The following is an 18494-nucleotide window of genomic DNA, read 5'->3' as shown; positions in this document are numbered from 1 at the left end:
TTCCAAATAAAAGCTCAGATGAAATATTGTGAATGTAAAAACAAAGTGTAGTTGAATGTGCTTCTAATGGTCATAGTGAGGTGTGAGTGGGTCCATTTGAGGTCCTGAGAGAAAAAGGCGCTGACTCATCATGACCGTGGACATTTTATTGAACAATGCTTAAATGTTGAGGTTCTGCGCCAAGTTCTCCGGCATCAAGCAGTAAGAAACAGGAAGCAATAAAAAGAAGAATGGGCGTCTCAGCTTCTACTCTGAGCAGCGGCCCGGGTCCATCAGGGTTTGGGTCACGGGGTTCTGACCCTGCATGGTGGCCTCGCAGCTCACCGAGCCGGCCGTGCTCCAGCGGTCGGCGGGGAGGCTCAGGGTGCTGGTCCAGCTGTAGCGGCCGTCGCCGGTGGCCTCGTCCGAGCTGTGTGACACCCCCGAGGTGCTGCTGCTGCCCCCCACCTTCCAGCCCAGGGTCCAGGCCTGAGGCGAGCCTCCGCTGGCCACGCACACCGCCGTGGCACTGCCAGTCTGCAGCTGCTCTTTGGAGGGGGGGAAGATGGTCAGCGTGGGGGGCCGCACCTCACCCGCTAGGAGGGGGGAGGGGGAGGAGAGAGAGAATATGTCACACTTTAAAGCTGTCAATCAACATGACAACACCTCCTGCTAGTGCAAAGATGAGTGAGGAGACTCCGACTGCCACATTTATCTTCCAAATAAACTTCAAATAAAACTGTCAGAAAGTTTGGTGTAAATAAATGAGGTGCGTTTAAGTCAAAAATGTCAAAAAATGTTCCTGTTTGACATTCTGACATTAAAACTGCATTTGTGTTGAAATTTTGGACTCCATTTTTATAGTTTATTTTAATTACACAAGGGAGTATTTTACTGTGATTAATCACCAATAATCCAAATTTAAAAGTGAGAATAATCTTATTCAAATAATAATCATTTTGACAGCACTAATAAAAATATAATTTATTAGCATATTGGATTAGAGCAGGGGTGCCAAACTCAATTTAGATCGGGGGCCACATGGACAAAAATCTACTCCCAAGTGGTAAAAAAAAATAAAAAAATAAAGACAACTTCAGATTATTTTCTTTGTTTAAAAACAGAACAAGCACATTCTGGAAATGTACAAATCCTAATGTTGTTGGGTTTTCTTTTACACTTACATGTTGCGGTTAATAGTATTCCATCTTTATTTGTTGTTATTTATACTTCCTGAATAAATAATGTGATAATGTTCATCAGTCAACTCGTTGGTGTTAATTTTCAACCTATCAAGATTAAAAACTAATATCAAAATCAAATTACAAGATGTTATTTATGTAGTTTGATCATTTTACTCAACTGGTGCACAAATATCTTATGGTTAATTTTTTTTTTTTTTTTTACATCATCTACAAATCTTGCTCTTGCGACATCTAGTGGACACATTTAGAACAGCAGTTTCTTTCATTCAAAAATTTCAGCTCATTTTTATACTTAGCAAACTCATCCCGCGGGCCGGATAAAACCTTACATTTGACACCCCTGCATTAGATTAATCTTCTTTTTGGATTAAAAAGTATTTAAAAAAGTACTCGCTGACTTGCAAATACAAATATTCATAAATCATTTAAAAAAAACAACGTTTTATTTAAGTTATTTTATCTTAATTTTAAGATTTATTTGAATATTTTTACACTTTTTTCCCTCCTTCCTTTATCTCCCTTCTTTACATAATCCATCTTTCTATTGTTACAAAAGCTATTAGTAGCACACAGAAGGAGAAGGATGAAATACGCTGGGCTTCTTCCTACTGCTTTTCGCCTGACGTGTTGAAATGTTTGATAATTATGTCAGAAAGAAATCACATGGTGACATGAAATAGACAACAATCACATGATAGTCACCATGACAACCAGACTCTCATATTGTTAGCTGCTCCTAGATTGACATCACATTCTAATTCCAAATTCCACACAATAAAATCCTGCTTTTGTCACACAGAGTGAAAAACAAGGACACATCTGGTACTCACAGCCGATGACCAGTTTGGTCCCTTCGCCGAAACTCCACCACAGTGATGCAAGGTTGTGAGGCGCTCGTACAAAAACCTCCTTTGGTTTGAGGGAAGTGAAAGTGGAAGATGATGATGACTGGTCCACTGAACAAAGATCACCAAGCAGAACCAGCGTTTTGTTGTGATACAGTACATTTGAAAATGCATGGATAACAATAATATTCTATTGGAATTGAGCACAGTGTGTTCAAAGTCTGACACAGATATGATAGGAAAAGGGAAAAACTGGAGCACATTTTGGGGATTTTCCTGCTCCCCCCAAATCTCTTCATTTTCTTTACTTTCAGGCAACAAAGCTGTCAGAATAATTGTATCTAAGTTATCACAAAACTTTGTGTTGCCGTGAGTTCCCGGCCAGAGGACAAAAGCTGTCTTTGATCTTACCAAGCAAAAGGCTTATAAACTCCACTGTGTAGGATGAGAAGCCACATGAAGGTGTCGGTTTCTTTGATCTATTGTAATCCACAGGAAGATCTTGTCATGACCCGAGATCTACAAAGCCGAGAGGAAGCAGGACCTGACGCAAGCTCCAGGCATCTTTTCTTTGAACTGTTTTGTGACCAAGGGCGACGGCTGTTTACGACCCCCTCCCCTTAGAAACAGCTGTTGCCATGTAATCAGGGAAAGTCCAAATAAAAGAGGAGGCGTGCAACCTTTCGTCAGAACGTGGGACGACACTGTGCAAGGGTACAGGTCTACACGTTTCTCCTCATTGAGCTGAATTGAATCCTGTCTCTGTTTAATTTCCTTGCTTCTTTGTCTGTTTAATAGATGTCATCAGTGTTTGAACCTGACAAAAGCTATTGACAGTAAATGTCCATAAATGACAATATTGTGTAAGTTCACTGATTTAAAGAGTTCAATTCAAACTAAAAGATCAATTAAAGGCTTAAATTAAGTTTTTGCACTTCATTTGTTGAATAGAGCATGAACTAAGGAGCTTAATTTGTGTCTTTATTACAAAAGCATTTATTTGACACTGAATTTATGTAACTGAATTTTTTTTAAATGTTAACCTGCTAACGTTTTGCTCATTTTGCAACCGTTTACCCCAGTGTCATATAACTTGGTATATGACACATGCTAAGTGTTAGCATGCTAACGTTAGCATTCTTGGCACTGTCACGCCAAATTTCTTCCCCCTACAAAAACCGTCCCCCTCCCCCATTTACTTCCGGGGTCACGTTTCCTCTTACGTCATCCCATAGCTTGTGTTTGTAAAAAAAAAATTTAAATTTTTAAATTTTTTTTATAATATAGCGTTAACAAAACGTCTGTATTAATCGGACAAATTAACTCGAGGATATTCCTGACTGAATGCACATTTGACTCGTGGACAAATGCGGAAATGTATAACAGTGTACAATAAGTTAATTCATTATCAATCAACATTATCAAACTTTATTAAAACTAAATTTATTCATTAAATTCAATTTATTTCAGTTCTCTGTGTAAGTGAACTAAATTAAAATGACATTTATGTGAACTTAATTTTTTTTTGTTTCATTCGTTGTTTTTACATTAGCACTCATGTTTCCCATAAATCGTGTTACTTTGGGAATGCATATGTGAACAAATACTCATTGCACATTTGACTACCGTACAGGACGGAGAATTAAACGATTTTTGATTCGTTTTCCACGGGTCAACACTACTTCAGGGTTCATTTTTCTTTCAGACGGATGGGTTTTAGGTTGATATTGTTGGCAAACACGATTTACTGAGATTCACTCTAACTTCGAGTAAGAACATACCTTTACTGTACGCGGCTGGTCCGTGGTAGCCCAATATTGAGACGTGAGTAGGAGCAGTTTTTAGCAAATAATAAAAATAATTGCCAACATCCCCGATAATAACCCTGACATGACTTTGAATTCTCTACAATTATAAACTTTGCCCTCCGTGTCAAGTCACTTTCCGTAATGAGCCAATTATCAGTTGAGGTATAATTGAAGCTGCCTAATAATAAGTATATGCCCAATTGTTTGTCCATAATGTAAATTGCACTGCACATATGTACCTCAGTGAAGTCAGATGACCCGTGGTCAGACAAACGACAATATTTAGAAAAAGAACATAAAAATAAAGAAAAACCTTGGGTATTTCTTCAAGACTTTAAAATGAGGCAAAAAACTGCAATGTAAAATGATTTTTTATTGTTTACAAATTATTTGCAAATGAGAAATGAGAAGGAATAGAGAATTTTTTTATCGTGTTAATCAATTTCTTAAAGACGAAATATCCTTCCAGCGACGGGCAGTCAAAGCCGAAGTGCTATCGATCGCTGTCAATGACGTAAGAGGAAACATGACCCCGGAAGTAAATGGGGTGGGGGAAGGTTTTTGTAGGGGGGAAGAAATTTGGCGCGACAGCACCATCTTGAACGTTAGCATAGCATGCTAAAGTTAGCATCCTCACGTTTCAGGGTAGCTTTTTACCTAATTTGATATGTTTTAACCTAAATATCATGATTTTTTGATACTTGGCGCCATCTTGGAAGTATGCTAACCTATTTTATATTAGCATGCCAGTGTTAGCATGCTAGCGTTTTTGGCTAGCCTCCTTCGCTAATTTTGAGTGTTTGAACCTACATATCATTATATTTGATACTCGGTGCCATCTTGGAGGTATGCTAACATCTTTTATATTAGCATGCTAACATTAGTCCGAAGTCCAGACACAGTCTTGGTGCAATGCTATCGGAGGCCCGATATCACTGCATCACTTCTGTATCAGCATTTTTATTTTGGCTGGCAGGCGCCCTCTGGTGGGTAGATGTCACAGTTGCAGCCGGATCACTGTTAGGACAACAAATACACACTCAGTATGTTAACATGCACTAAAAAGCTCATTCTTGTCTTCATTTGGTCGAAAATAGTTTGTTTTAAAAAAAAACATATGTAAGGTGATATGAAGGTGAAGTTTAGCCCTCATAGGTAAAAAGACCAAGAATCATAGAACACTTTCCATGAAGCAAGTTGGAGGAGTTGTGGTGAAAGTGGAGCGTCAGTGAAGGGGTCTGAGGCAGATGTGCAACACAAACATGGACAGGAAGTGGTCCTGCCCACGCCTCCCTCTCACTTTCACAAAGACAGGTGCGCTCGGAGCTCATTTGCATGAGCGCTCCGCTTGGCCGCACCGCCACGTCTTGATAAATCTGGACTCTTTCCACGCACTGGGCTGGAAAAGTGCATCAAGATGTGGCCTGCACCAGTGCTTCTGCTCGTCCAGTCGGCTCTGCTGATTCAAGGTGAGACAAAGACTCTTTTGAGTCGTCCCTAAAGGGAAAGTGTTGATGTAATCATCGCCGTCTCCTTTCAGGATCTTCCGCCCAGGATTCTCGGATCCAGACGGACAAAATCAAGTATGTCAGTCTTGGTGGGACGGTGACCATCAGCGCCAAAGGGAACTCAAACACTGGTGCTGATCTCAGTTGGTACCAAGTGAAACCTGGACAGGTTCCTAAACCTCTGATCTACCGTGCATCACGTCTTTCTTCTGGAACACCATCTCGATTCAGTGGCACACGATCTGGCTCTGACTACACTCTGACTATCAGTGGTGTTCAGGCAGAAGATGTCGCTGATTACTACTGTTTTGCCTATTTTGGACCTGGAAGGTATACACGGTGATTGAGAGCTGTACAAAAACCTCCTTTGGTTTGAGGGAAGTGAAAGTGGAAGATGATGATGACTGGTCCACTGAACAAAGATCACCAAGCAGAACCAGCGTCAATCTGAACAAGTTGATTGGCTTGTAAGAAAAAGTTGAAATGAGGGAAGAAGAAGTCACACTAACACTCAGGGCCGGCCCGTCCCGTAAACACTTTATGCCAAAGTATTCCAAGCCAAGGACCCCCAAACTGAAATAAAGATGGAGTGAGGACCCCCAACTAACACATCTTGCATAAAATTGGGTTTTATATTAAATTGGTCCTTAAAGTAGCTGTAGCTCTTACTACTAAACTTTACATAAATTAACTCCAGAACACAGAACACATGGATTAATTAATACATTAAACTGATTATTGGCTAGGATAGGCTCCAGCCCCCCGCAACCCCTAGAGGGACAAGGGGTAGAAAATGGATAGATGGATAATTATTGCTAATATGTATTTAAATACATTCACATTTGTGAAAATTATAAATATGTACAATTATTTATGAAAAGTGTATATCTATAAAATAGTCTATTTTTGCCAAAAATGTTACGACCCTCCCAGCCTCCGCGAACCCCTTGGTGAAGACCAATGCTCTTTGTGGTCGTTGAGGGCCACACATGATTGATAAAAAGGAATTATTAACTATAATTTAAACTATAGTTTGAAGTCCCAATCTAGAAATATGAATGTGCTTCAGCATTTGTCCTGTTTTGTTGTGATACAGTACATTTGAAAATGCATGGATAACAATAATATTCTATTTGAATTGAGCACAGTTTGTTCAAAGTCTGACACAGATATGATAGGAAAAGGGAAAAACTGGAGCACATTTTGGGGATTGTCCTGCTCGCTCCAAAAAAACTCTTTATTTTCTTTACTTTCAGGCAATAAAGATCAATTAAAGACTTAAATTAAGTTTTTTGCACTTGATTTGTTGATTAGAGCATGAACTAAGGAGGTTTGTTCGTGTCTTTATTATGAAACCTTCTTTTTGACACTAAATTTATGTAACTGAATTTTTTTGTTTGAATTTTGTGAACTTTTTTTTTTTTTTTACCTGACAATTCAATTCAACTTTCAATCAATCCATCTATGTTTATTTTTATAACACATTACAACAAGCAAGTGTCTTTTCGTGTCATCCTCGCCACTTTTGGGTCCTAAATGGCTGTCAGAGTGTACCAACTTGTCGGAATACCTCCTCAGACTTCTTCTGTCCAGGTGAGATGCATGATTTATGATCTACAATAAACTTCCAGGGAGCAGGAAGAGTTTTTAAATACTGAATTTTAACAAATTAAATGTTTAAACACACAGATTTGCTCACACGTTTTTAAAATAAAATTCACATCATAATTTTATGGGAAAAAATCAGTCCACACTTGGTAATAAAGACACAAATGAACCTCCATAGTCAACCAGTCATTGAAATATTTAACCATGTTTCACATTTTGTCAAGGACTGAATTTGTTTGTATGATCTTCAAAATGATGAATAAATGTCACTCTATGTGAAGTGAATCTATGGAATATTCTATTGGTAGCCAGCGTCCTCTGCAGTGGACATTTGCTTGCGCTCTATTTCTTTTGTCACAGTTACACATTTTGGGGAAAAACAAATGTCCACTGCAGAGGACGCTGGCTCTCATGAGGATATGAGTTTCACTTTAGGAATTGAATTAGTGACATAAATGACATTTGTCAAAGAAATGATAGTAGATTTATTTTGTCTTTTAAACATTATGCATTTTTCTTTCATGTTTAGCATTCAGTTGAAATAACTTTAACCCCCTTTTGGCTTCATTGACTTTTAATTTGATGTTTTAAACATTTTCATAATTTTTTAAACATTTTTATCACCATTTTATTTCATTCATTGTTTTTTTTTTCTTCTAAATCTAATTTTCATGAGCATTTGTTAATACAATTCTAAAAAAAAAGACTTTATCGTTCATTAAAATTGTTGTTATTTTGTTTTTGCAATTCAAAACTATTTCTTTACAATTATAATTTTTTATTTACTCATTTATTTATTTGAATGGACCAATGGAGAGGAAAAAGAGATCTGGGGTGATGCGAGCACGTTTTGGAGCGTTGGGGAGGAGGTGAGCAGCTGCATTTTGTACCAACTGGAACTTGTGGAGTGACTGAGTTAGTCCAGTCTTGAGCTGAGGAAAGCATGAATGTTTTTTTCAAAGTCCCCCCTCTGCAGAAATGGCTTCACCTTTGTCGGGGTAAAAACAATGTACTCTGTTTTGCTCCCATTTAAATGCAGAAAGTTCTGCGACGGCCATTGTTTAAAGTCATCAAAACGGCTGTGGAGGGAATCTGGTGCATTTCTGTCACTTAGCAAGTAGAGCTGCACATCATCAGCATGAAAGTGGAAGTGAACTTTGTGTTTGGAGATGATAAAACCTAACGAGAGCATGTAAAGTGAAAATAGAATAGGCCCAAGGTTCTTTTGTCACAGTTACACATTTTGGGGGGGAAACAAACGTCCACTGCAGAGGACGCTGGCTCTCATGAGGATATGAGTTTCACTTTAGGAATTGAATTACTGACATGATATTTGTCAAAGAAATTATAGATTTATTTAGTCTTTTAAAAAGAAAAACCCCTTTTGGCTTCTATGTGTTTTAATTTGATATTTTAAACATTTTCAGAATTTTTGATTACATTTTTATGACCATTTTATTTAATTAATTGTTTAATTTTTTTTTCTCCGTTTAATTTTTATGATCATTTGTTAATCCAATTCTAAAAAAATAATAACTTATTGTTAATTAAAATTGCTTTTCATTTGTTTTTGCAATTCAAAACTTTTTGTGAAGTGAAATGATGGAATATTCTATTGTGAGCCAGCGTCCTCTGCAGTGGACATTTGCTTCCGCTCTATTTCTTTTGTCACAGTTACACATTTTGGGGGGGAGACAAACGTCCACTGCAGAGGACGCTGGCTCTCATGAGGATATGAGTTTCACTTTAGGAAATGAATTACTGACATAAATGACATTCGTCAAATAAATGGTAGTAGATTTATTTTGTCTTTTAAACATTATGCATTTTATTATTTTTTTTTTTTTTCATTTTTATCATTAAGTTGAAATTACCGGTACCTTAACCCCTGTTAACAGGTTATGGGCCCAGGTCGAGTTTACCCAAGAGGATATTTATTTTACCGGTGAGCCACCGAGATAAAACGGCGTGTCTTAGTTTTAGTAGTAGGCTACTACTACTAGCACCATGGCTTGTAGAGATGGAGGTACTGGTGGTGGTCGATGGTATCGACTCGTCTTTGACGGAGACGAAAAGAACTATGAATTATGGGAGACCAAATTTTTAGGCCACCTTCGCCTACAGAAACTAAGAGACACAATCTTGACACCGCCAGCAGAAGGAGCAACGGCTGCTGTCCGCGCTGCAGATGCAGAAAAGAATGGTGAAGCCTACGCGGAGCTCATACAATTCCTCGACGATAAGAGTCTGTCCCTTGTAATGAGGGAGGCAGCAGACAATGGGCGCGAGGCGTTGAAAATCCTGAGGGGATACTACGCAGAGACTGCATCAGAGGACAACGTCATGAAGGCCCGAGTTCAGCCGAGGGGCAAACCTGCTACGGCCAGTGCTAGTGGGACTCGCTGGACGGGGAGTGTGGACAATATTGTTTGCTTCAGGTGTGGCCAACGAGGTCACAAATCCACCTCATGTGAACAAACACAGTGGTGCAGCCACTGTAGGAGCAACACACACCGTGACGCAACCTGCAGACGGAGACAGAGGCGAGACAACGCCCGAGGGGTCTCCGAGGCAGTGGAGGACAATGACTACGCGTTCGTTGCCGGAGACATCCGACGCAGAGACATCCAAAGTGGACGCAGAGACATCCGACGCGGAGACATCCAAAGTGGACGCGGAGACATCCGACGCAGAGACATCCAAAGTGGACGCAGAGACATCCAAAGTGGACGCAGAGACATCCAAAGTGGACGCAGAGACATCCAAAGTGGACGCAGAGACATCCGACGCGGATCTGGTGTCAGAGGAAAAGGTCTGATGGTGGACACAGGAGCCACTTCTCACATCATCACCGACGTGTCAAGGTTCAAATCCTTTGACGACGGGTTCCAGGCAGAAACTCACTGTGTGGAGCTGGCCGATGGAACCAGGAGCAAAGGGGTCGCCGAGCGCAGAGGAGATGCAGAGGTGTATTTGGTGGACAGCGCAGGACGCCACCGACGCACAGTGCTGAAAGATGCACTATTTGTGCCTTCATACCCGCAGGACATCTTTTCTGTGAAAGCAGCTACTGCCAGCGGAGCAACCGTCATCTTCAAGGAGGGTGAAGACGTCCTACAACACAGAAACGGTACACAATTCTATATCCATGAACACAATAGATTGTACTATTTACACACAGTGGAGAAAAATGAATGTGATGACCAGTGTATGGGATGTAATGATTTACAGACATGGCATGAGATCCTAGGTCACTGTAATTATGCAGATGTAGAACAATTACAAAATGTTGTTTCTGGTATGACTATTAAAGGTAAAGTAGACAAGTCAACATTACAATGTGATGTCTGTACACAAGGCAAGTTTGTCCAAACTAGAAACAGGAAGCCTGATATGAGGGCCAAAGCTCCTCTAGATTTGGTACACACTGATTTAGCAGGACCAATAGCCACAGAGTCTAAGGATGGGCATAAATATGCATTATGTTTTACGGATGATTATTCCAGTGCAATGTTTACTTATTTTCTTAAAAATAAGAGTGACACAGTCCAAGCAACTGAAAAGTTCTTAGCAGACGTAGCCCCTTATGGGAAGGTCAGATGTATTAGGTCTGATATGGGTACGGAATTCACTGGTAAGAATTACCAAACACTGCTTCGTACTAATAGAATCCGACATGAGACGTCGGCACCGTACTCGCCGCATCAAAACGGTACTGCTGAACGCAGTTGGCGAACCTTATTTGACATGGCTAGGTGTATGCTCATAGAGAGCGAGTTACCTAAGTGTTTGTGGACATATGCAGTGCAGACAGCTGCTGTCATTAGAAATAGGTGTTTTAACAGACGCACTAAAAAGACTCCTTACCAACTGTTGACTGGAAAAAGACCAAATGTATCTAGAATGCAAAAGTTTGGGTCAACATGTTATGCATATAAACAGGACAAGACAAAGCTAGAGTCAAGGTGTGAAGAGGGTATTTTTGTAGGATATGACAAAAATAGCCCGGCCTACATAGTCTATTATCCTGGCACTCATAGAGTGAAAAAGCACAGACTTGTGAAATTTTCATGCAGGAAGATTACTGAGCAGCAGACTCAGACTGACACAACGCCTGTTTATGACGATGATGATGACTTTGGGGTGAAAAAGGAGACTAGGCATAGACATGCGAGTCCAGACCATGCACAGAGGAGTCCAGGTCGAGCTCAGAGAAGTCCCCATGTTCAGAGTCCAGTGACAAAACCTGAGGGCAGTCCAGCACAGGACACTACACGTTATCCTACCAGAGATAGGAGACCACCAGAATATTTAAAAGATTATACATGTGAAGTGGATAGTGATGACCAGACACATTTTAGCATGGACTATTGTTATAGAGTCATGTGTGATGTACCCCTGACCTTCAGGGAAGCTGTAAACTCAACTAATTCAGAAAAGTGGGTTAATGCAATGAATGACGAAATGCAGTCACTCAGAGAGAATAACACATTTACCCTGACCAACTTACCTGTGGGTAAAGACGTAGTGGGGGGTAGATGGGTCTATGCAATTAAGAATAACATTGATGGTTCTGACAAATATAAAGCAAGATACGTAGCTAAGGGATATAGTCAGAAAATGGGCGTTGACTATGACGAGACGTTCTCTCCTACAGCTAACTTGACCAGTGTCCGTGTTATCATGCAAAAAGCAGCTCAGGAGAACCTGATTTTACATCAGATGGACGTTAAAACAGCGTATCTGCATGCTCCAATAGATTGCGAAATCTATATTGAACAACCTGAGGGTTATAAAGAGCACTCTAGTACCAAACAGGTGTATCGGTTAGAGAAGTCACTATATGGTTTGAAACAGTCAGGCAGGAACTGGAACAAGTTATTACATGACTATTTATCTGACAACAACTTTGTACAAAACCTGACAGACCATTGTGTTTACATCAGAGAAACTGACAATGAAAAAGTGATTCTGATAATATGGGTTGATGACTTGATCATTGCTGCCAGTGATGAAAATGCAGTGATGAATGTAAAAGAAATGCTTAAAGCAAGATTCCACATGAGAGATTTAGGTCATCTGAAACATTTTCTGGGTATTGATTTTAGCCAGAGTGATGCATGTGTGAAAATGTCACAGAAAAAATATTCAGTAAAATTGCTTGAAAAGTTTGACATGGTGAATTGCAAACCTAGAGCGACACCTTGTGAACCAAAGCTAAATTACAGCCATTCTGAGCTCTTGTCAGATGTAAAATTGTACAGAGAAGTAGTAGGAAGTTTGATCTACCTGAGTACATGTACAAGACCAGATTTAAGCTTTGTAGTAAGCAAATTGTCACAATACTTTAGTAATCCAACAGAGGAACAGTGGGTTACTGTGAAACATGTGCTGAGATATCTAAAAGGTACAACAAAGTTTTGTGTTACAAATATTGTGAAAATGGTTTGAGTCCACATGCTTACAGTGATGCCGATTGGGCGACTGACGCCACTGATAGAAGGAGTACAACTGGATATTGTATAAGCTTGTGTGAAAATGGTCCTTTGGTTTCATGGAAGACCAAAAAGCAACCAACAGTTGCACTGTCAACATGTGAGGCAGAATATATGGCCTTAGCTGCAACTACACAAGAATGTATGTATTTAGTCCAACTTTTAAATGGCATTGATGGGAGTCAGTCTGCTACACCAAAGGTTTATGAGGATAACCAGGGTGCAATTGCATTAGCCAAGAATCCTGTAAACAGACAGCGATGCAAACATGTCGACATAAAATATCATTTTGTCAGATCAGCTGTGAATGATGGTAAAATATGTCTACAATATCTTCCCACAGATCAAATGGTAGCAGATGTAATGACAAAGCCTGCAACCAAATGCAAATTGTCGAAATTCTCAAGCTTTATGTTTGGAGAATAATTCATGTGATTTATGACATGTGATTTTTGATTTTGTTTCAAATGTTTTTATTTTTATGATGATGTTAACAGTATGAGAGCTAGTGGGAGTGTTGACGTATTGTCTCTTGTGCTCTCAATGACTGATTGGCCACTTGCTGGTCACGTGACATGCCCTGATTGTATATGTGCTGCACAGGTGCTAATAAATTTTTGTTCTTCCCTTTTCACATTACCTGCCGCCTGCTGCGTATTTGTTTGCTCCTCATTCAGTGTTAGTTTAGGTTCTTGGGTACCGTTCGTTTAACTCTGTTAACAACCCCCTTTTGGCTTCTCTGACTTTTAATTTGATATTTTAAACATTTTCATAATTTTTTATACTTTTTTTTTGTGGATAATTTGTTAATACAATTCTAAAAAAATATCATTCATTAAAATAGTTGTTAGTTTGTTTTTGCAAATCCAAAGTTTTTCTTTACATTTATTATTTTTAATTTACTCATTTATTATTTTTTTAATACATTTTTATGACCATTTTATTTCATTAATATTTTTTTTTCTCTACTTAATTTTCATGACCATTTGTTAATACAATTCTAAAAAAAATAGCTTATTGTTCATTAAAATTCTTGTCAATTTGTTTTTGCAAATCTAAAGTTGTTCTTTAAATGTATTATTTTTAATTTACTCATTTATTTATTTTTCAATACATTTTTATGAGCATTGTCACAGCACTTTGAGATGTGCTTCACAGGTCAAGTCAGTTGCAAATAAAAGCTAAGATGAAATATTGTGAATGTAAAAACAAAGTGTAGTTGAATGTGCTTCTAATGGTCATAGTGAGGTGTGAGTGGGTCCATTTGAGGTCCTGAGAGAAAAAGGCGCTGACTCATCATGACCGTGGACATTTTATTGAACAATGCTTAAATGTTGAGGTTCTGCGCCAAGTTCTCCGGCATCAAGCAGTAAGAAACAGGAAGCAATAAAAAGAAGAATGGGCGTCTCAGCTTCTACTCTGAGCAGCGGCCCGGGTCCATCAGGGTTTGGGTCACGGGGTTCTGACCCTGCATGGTGGCCTCGCAGCTCACCGAGCCGGCCGTGCTCCAGCGGTCGGCGGGGAGGCTCAGGGTGCTGGTCCAGCTGTAGCGGCCGTCGCCGGTGGCCTCGTCCGAGCTGTGTGACACCCCCGAGGTGCTGCTGCTGCCCCCCACCTTCCAGCCCAGGGTCCAGGCCTGAGGCGAGCCTCCGCTGGCCACGCACACCGCCGTGGCACTGCCAGTCTGCAGCTGCTCTTTGGAGGGGGGGAAGATGGTCAGCGTGGGGGGCCGCACCTCACCCGCTAGGAGGGGGGAGGGGGAGGAGAGATTTAATATGTCACACTTTAAAGCTGTCAATCAACATGACAACACCTCCTGCTAGTGCAAAGATGAGTGAGGAGACTCCGACTGCCACATTTATCTTCCAAATAAACTTCAAATAAAACTGTCAGAAAGTTTGGTGTAAATAAATGAGCTGCGTTTAAGTAAAAATGTCAAAAAATGTTCCTGTTTGACATTCTGACATTAAAACTGCATTTGTGTTGAAATTTTGGAAATAAAGACAATTTCAGATTATTTTCTTTGTTTAAAAACAGAACAAGCACATTCTGGAAATGTACAAATCATAATGTTGTTGCATTTTTTTTACACTTACATGTTGCGGTTAATTGCATTCTATCTTTATTTGTTGTTATTTATACTTTCTGAATAAATTTTGTGATAATGTTCATCAGTCAACTCGTTGGTGTTAATTTTCAATCTATCAAGATGAAAAAATAATATCAAAATCAAACTACAAGATTTTGTTTATGTAGTTTGATCATTTTACTCAACTGGTGCACTAACATCTTGTGGTTTATTTTTTTTTTACATAAGTAGCATCACTACAAATCTTGCTATTGAGACATCTAGTGGACACATTTAGAACAGCAGTTTCTTTCATTCAAAAATGTCTGCACATTTTTATACTTAGCAAACTCGTCCCTCGGGTCAAATAAAACCTTACATTTGACACCCCTGCATTAGATTCATCATTTTTTGGATTAAAAAGTATTTTTTTTAAAAACCCTCCTTTAATTTTTCAGTATGTGGCACTCGCTGACTCGCAAACACAAATATTCATAAATTATTAATTATTTAATTGTGTATTTATTTTAGTTATTTCATTTTATCTTTGAGATTTATTTGAATAATTTTACACTTTTTTCCCTCCTTCCTTTATCTCCCTTCTTTACATAATCCATCTTTCTATTGTTACAAAAGCTATTAGTAGCACACAGAAGGAGAAGGATGAAATAAGCTGGGCTTCTTCCTACTTCTTTTCGCCTGACGTGTTGAAATGTTTGATAATTATGTCAGAAAGAAATCACATGGTGACATGAAATAGACAACAATCACATGATAGTCACCATGACAACCAGACTCTCATATTGTTAGCTGCTCCTAGATTGACATCACATTCTAATTCCAAATTCCACACAATAAAATCCTGCTTTTGTCACACAGAGTGAAAAACAAGGACACATCTGGTACTCACAGCCGATGACCAGTTTGGTCCCTTCGCCGAAACTCCACCACAGTGATGCAAGGTTGTGAGGCGCTCGTACAAAAACCTCCTTTGGTTTGAGGGAAGTGAAAGTGGAAGATGATGATGACTGGTCCACTGAACAAAGATCACCAAGCAGAACCAGCGTTTTGTTGTGATACAGTACATTTGAAAATGCATGGATAACAATAATATTCTATTTGAATTGAGCACAGTGTGTTCAAAGTCTGACACAGATATGATAGGAAAAGGGAAAAACTGGAGCACATTTTGGGGATTTTCCTGCTCCCCCCAAATCTCTTCATTTTCATATCTAAATTAGGCTCACTATTCTGAAATCCCAAAAAGAGGACACATATATGCGTAGCAAGGCCGGGACTAGGTGAAAATGTGCCAATGATACTCGAACTTGCTTTATAAATAATATATTTATTTAAATAAAGCATTTTTTCTCCTCTGTTGACAGCAGTGTTGGCGCTAGGAACTTTCCCAGGGACCCCATCAAGTCATAAAAATGGGGTCCCACAATACATTTTTGGGGTCCCACTTTTTTGTAAGCGTTTTGAAAACAAATGATAAATTTGTTATATCTCACATTCTATATTGTGTTCTGGAAAAAGGTTGTCATAAACGCTACTTAATTCATTAAAAAAGATATAAAAAAAAATAAAATTAATGTGAATACATATGTAAATGTATTCAGTTATAAACATTCATTCACTTTTTTCTTTCCTTCATGGATCTAAACTTTACCGCTGCTGGTAGTTTTTTCTATGTTTTTATTGAATAAGTTGTAGGTGTATTTATTTCAGTATAAAAGTGTAAAAAGTGTTTTGCTTGGGTCATGAAATGATGATAATGGTGTGCCAGGGCATACATACTTTTTATATTTAACACTTAAATGTCTGGAGTCTACATCAACTTCACATCTATTCCTCATTTCAAAATGTTTTAGTTTTTTTTATGTTGGTTTTTTGTTTGTTTGTTTTCTGCCCTTTTTTGTCAAACAAAACTATGTTTTTTACACACAAAATATGCTAAATCTTCCACCAAAAATATTTTTCAAAGTGGAATATTTGATGTGAAGTAATCAGAACCTTAGATAGGTCAATAATTCATAATAACATTGATTTTGATTCAATATTATGTTTTGAGCAATGACAGTTTGAAAGAAATAAAAACAGCTTTGTTTTATTAGTCAACATTGCAACTTTTTCTAAATTACATTTCACCTTTAAGCTTTTATTTTTTTATTTTTGTATTTTTATTTTAATAGTATTTTTAGAATGTGCCGTGGGCCTTTAAAATATAAGCTGTGGGCCGCAAATGGTAAAAAAAAATTAAAATCTGCGTCCTTTCTGATTTCAATGTGTTAAAAAGACACAAAAAGTGTGTTAACGCCAACACTGCTTGACAGTATAACAAAATAAGTCACACTTATATTCTGTAACATTCACAGTTTTGGAAAAAAGTGCAGAGGTAGAAATATTTAAAATAACCTCTAAATTTTAATTTCCCCTCGGGGATTAATAAAGTATTTCTGATTCTGATTCTGATTGTATATACATATATATATATATATATATATATATGAGGTGGGGGGGGGGGGTAGCGGGGGTGTATATTGTAGCGTCCCGGAAGAGTTTGTGCTGCAAGGGGTTCTGTTGTGTTTATGTTGTGTTACGGTGCGGATGTTCTCCCGAAATGTGTTTGTCATTCTTGTTTGGTGTGGGTTCACAGTGTGGCGCATATTTGTAACAGTGTTAAAGTTGTTTGTACGTTCACCCTCAGTGTGACCTGTATGGCTGTTGACCAAGTATGCCTTGCATTCACTTGAGTGTGTGGGGAGCCATAAATAATGTGTGGCCGGGCCGGCACGCAAAGGCAGTGCCTTTAAGGCACGCCCCCAATATTGTTGTCTTTGTGGAAATCGGGAGAAATTCGGGAGAATGGTTGCCCCGGGAGATTTTCGGGAGGGGCACTGAAATTTGGGAGTCTCCCGGGAAAATCGGGAGGGTTGGCAAGTATGTCAATCAATCCACTCCCTCGCTCTCTCTGTCTCTGCCCCTCCCTCACGAGTGCAGCTGCGTGTGCACACCTTCACAATTTGTTTTGTTTTCAACCCCTTCTTAACCCTGGACGTACATTGAAAATACACGCAACCCTGACTCAAAATGCCGGACATTTGAGGCACTTAAGAAACCCCGCCCGGACAGCCCGGACACCCCCGCAAAAGAGGACATGTCCGGGGAAAAGAGGACGTATGGTCAGTCTAGGTATATAACACATGCTCAGTGTTAGCATGCTAACGTTAGCATTCTTGGCACCAGCTTGAAAGTTAGCATAGCATGCTAACGTTTTAGGGTAGCTTTTTAGCTAATTGTATATGTTTTAACCTAAATATCATGATTTTTGTTACTTAACGCCATCTTGGAAGTAGGCTAACCTATTTTGTATTAGCATGCCAGTGTTAGCATGCTATCATTTTATCCTAGCCTCCTTTGCTAATTTTGAGTGTTTGAACCTACAAATCATTATATTTGATACTCGGTGCCATCTTGGAGGTATGCTAACATCTCTTACATTAGCATGCTAACATTAGTCCCAGGTCCAGACACAGTCTTGGTGCAATGCTATCGGAGGCCCGATATCAATGCATCACTTCTGTATCAGCATTTTTATTTTGGCTGGCAGGCGCCCTCTGGTGGGTAGATGTCACAGTTGCAGCCGGATCACTGTTAGGACAACAAATACACACTCAGTATTTTAACATGCACTAAAAAGCTCATTCTTGTCTTCATTTGGATGAAAATATATATATATATTTTTTTAAAAACATATGTAAGGTGATATGAAGGTGAAGTTTAGCCCTCATAGGTGAAAAGACCAAGAATCATAGAACACTTTCCATAAAGCAATTTGGAGGAGTTGTGGTGAAAGTGGAGCGTCAGTGAAGGGGTCTGAGGCAGATGTGCAACACAAACATGGACAGGAAGTGGTCCTGCCCACGCCTCCCTCTCACTTTCACAAAGACAGGTGCGCTCGGAGCTCATTTGCAT

The 18494-nt window shown here is 39.1% G+C and overlaps 3 gene segments (V, D, J or C); 1 reads left to right on the top strand and 2 right to left on the bottom strand.

Moving 5' to 3' along the window:
- Nucleotides 1-246: 246 nt before the first annotated feature.
- On the bottom strand, nt 247-5174 carry LOC133644789 (Ig kappa-b4 chain C region-like). The segment is given in 3 exon segments: nt 247-575; nt 2015-2140; nt 5138-5174. Coding segments are annotated over 3 exon segments (492 nt in total).
- An 80-nt stretch (nt 5175-5254) lies between these two features.
- LOC133644782 (Ig kappa chain V region 3374-like) lies at nt 5255-5816 on the top strand. The segment is given in 3 exon segments: nt 5255-5306; nt 5378-5675; nt 5723-5816. Coding segments are annotated over 3 exon segments (444 nt in total).
- An 8046-nt stretch (nt 5817-13862) lies between these two features.
- LOC133644774 (Ig kappa-b4 chain C region-like) lies at nt 13863-18494 on the bottom strand. The segment is given in 3 exon segments: nt 13863-14191; nt 15427-15552; nt 18458-18494. Coding segments are annotated over 3 exon segments (492 nt in total).

The sequence above is a fragment of the Entelurus aequoreus genome, linkage group LG03, assembly GCF_033978785.1.
Source record: "Entelurus aequoreus isolate RoL-2023_Sb linkage group LG03, RoL_Eaeq_v1.1, whole genome shotgun sequence".
In the NCBI taxonomy this organism is placed as follows: domain Eukaryota; kingdom Metazoa; phylum Chordata; class Actinopteri; order Syngnathiformes; family Syngnathidae; genus Entelurus; species Entelurus aequoreus.
This window is presented reverse-complemented; position numbering and strand designations above follow the sequence as displayed.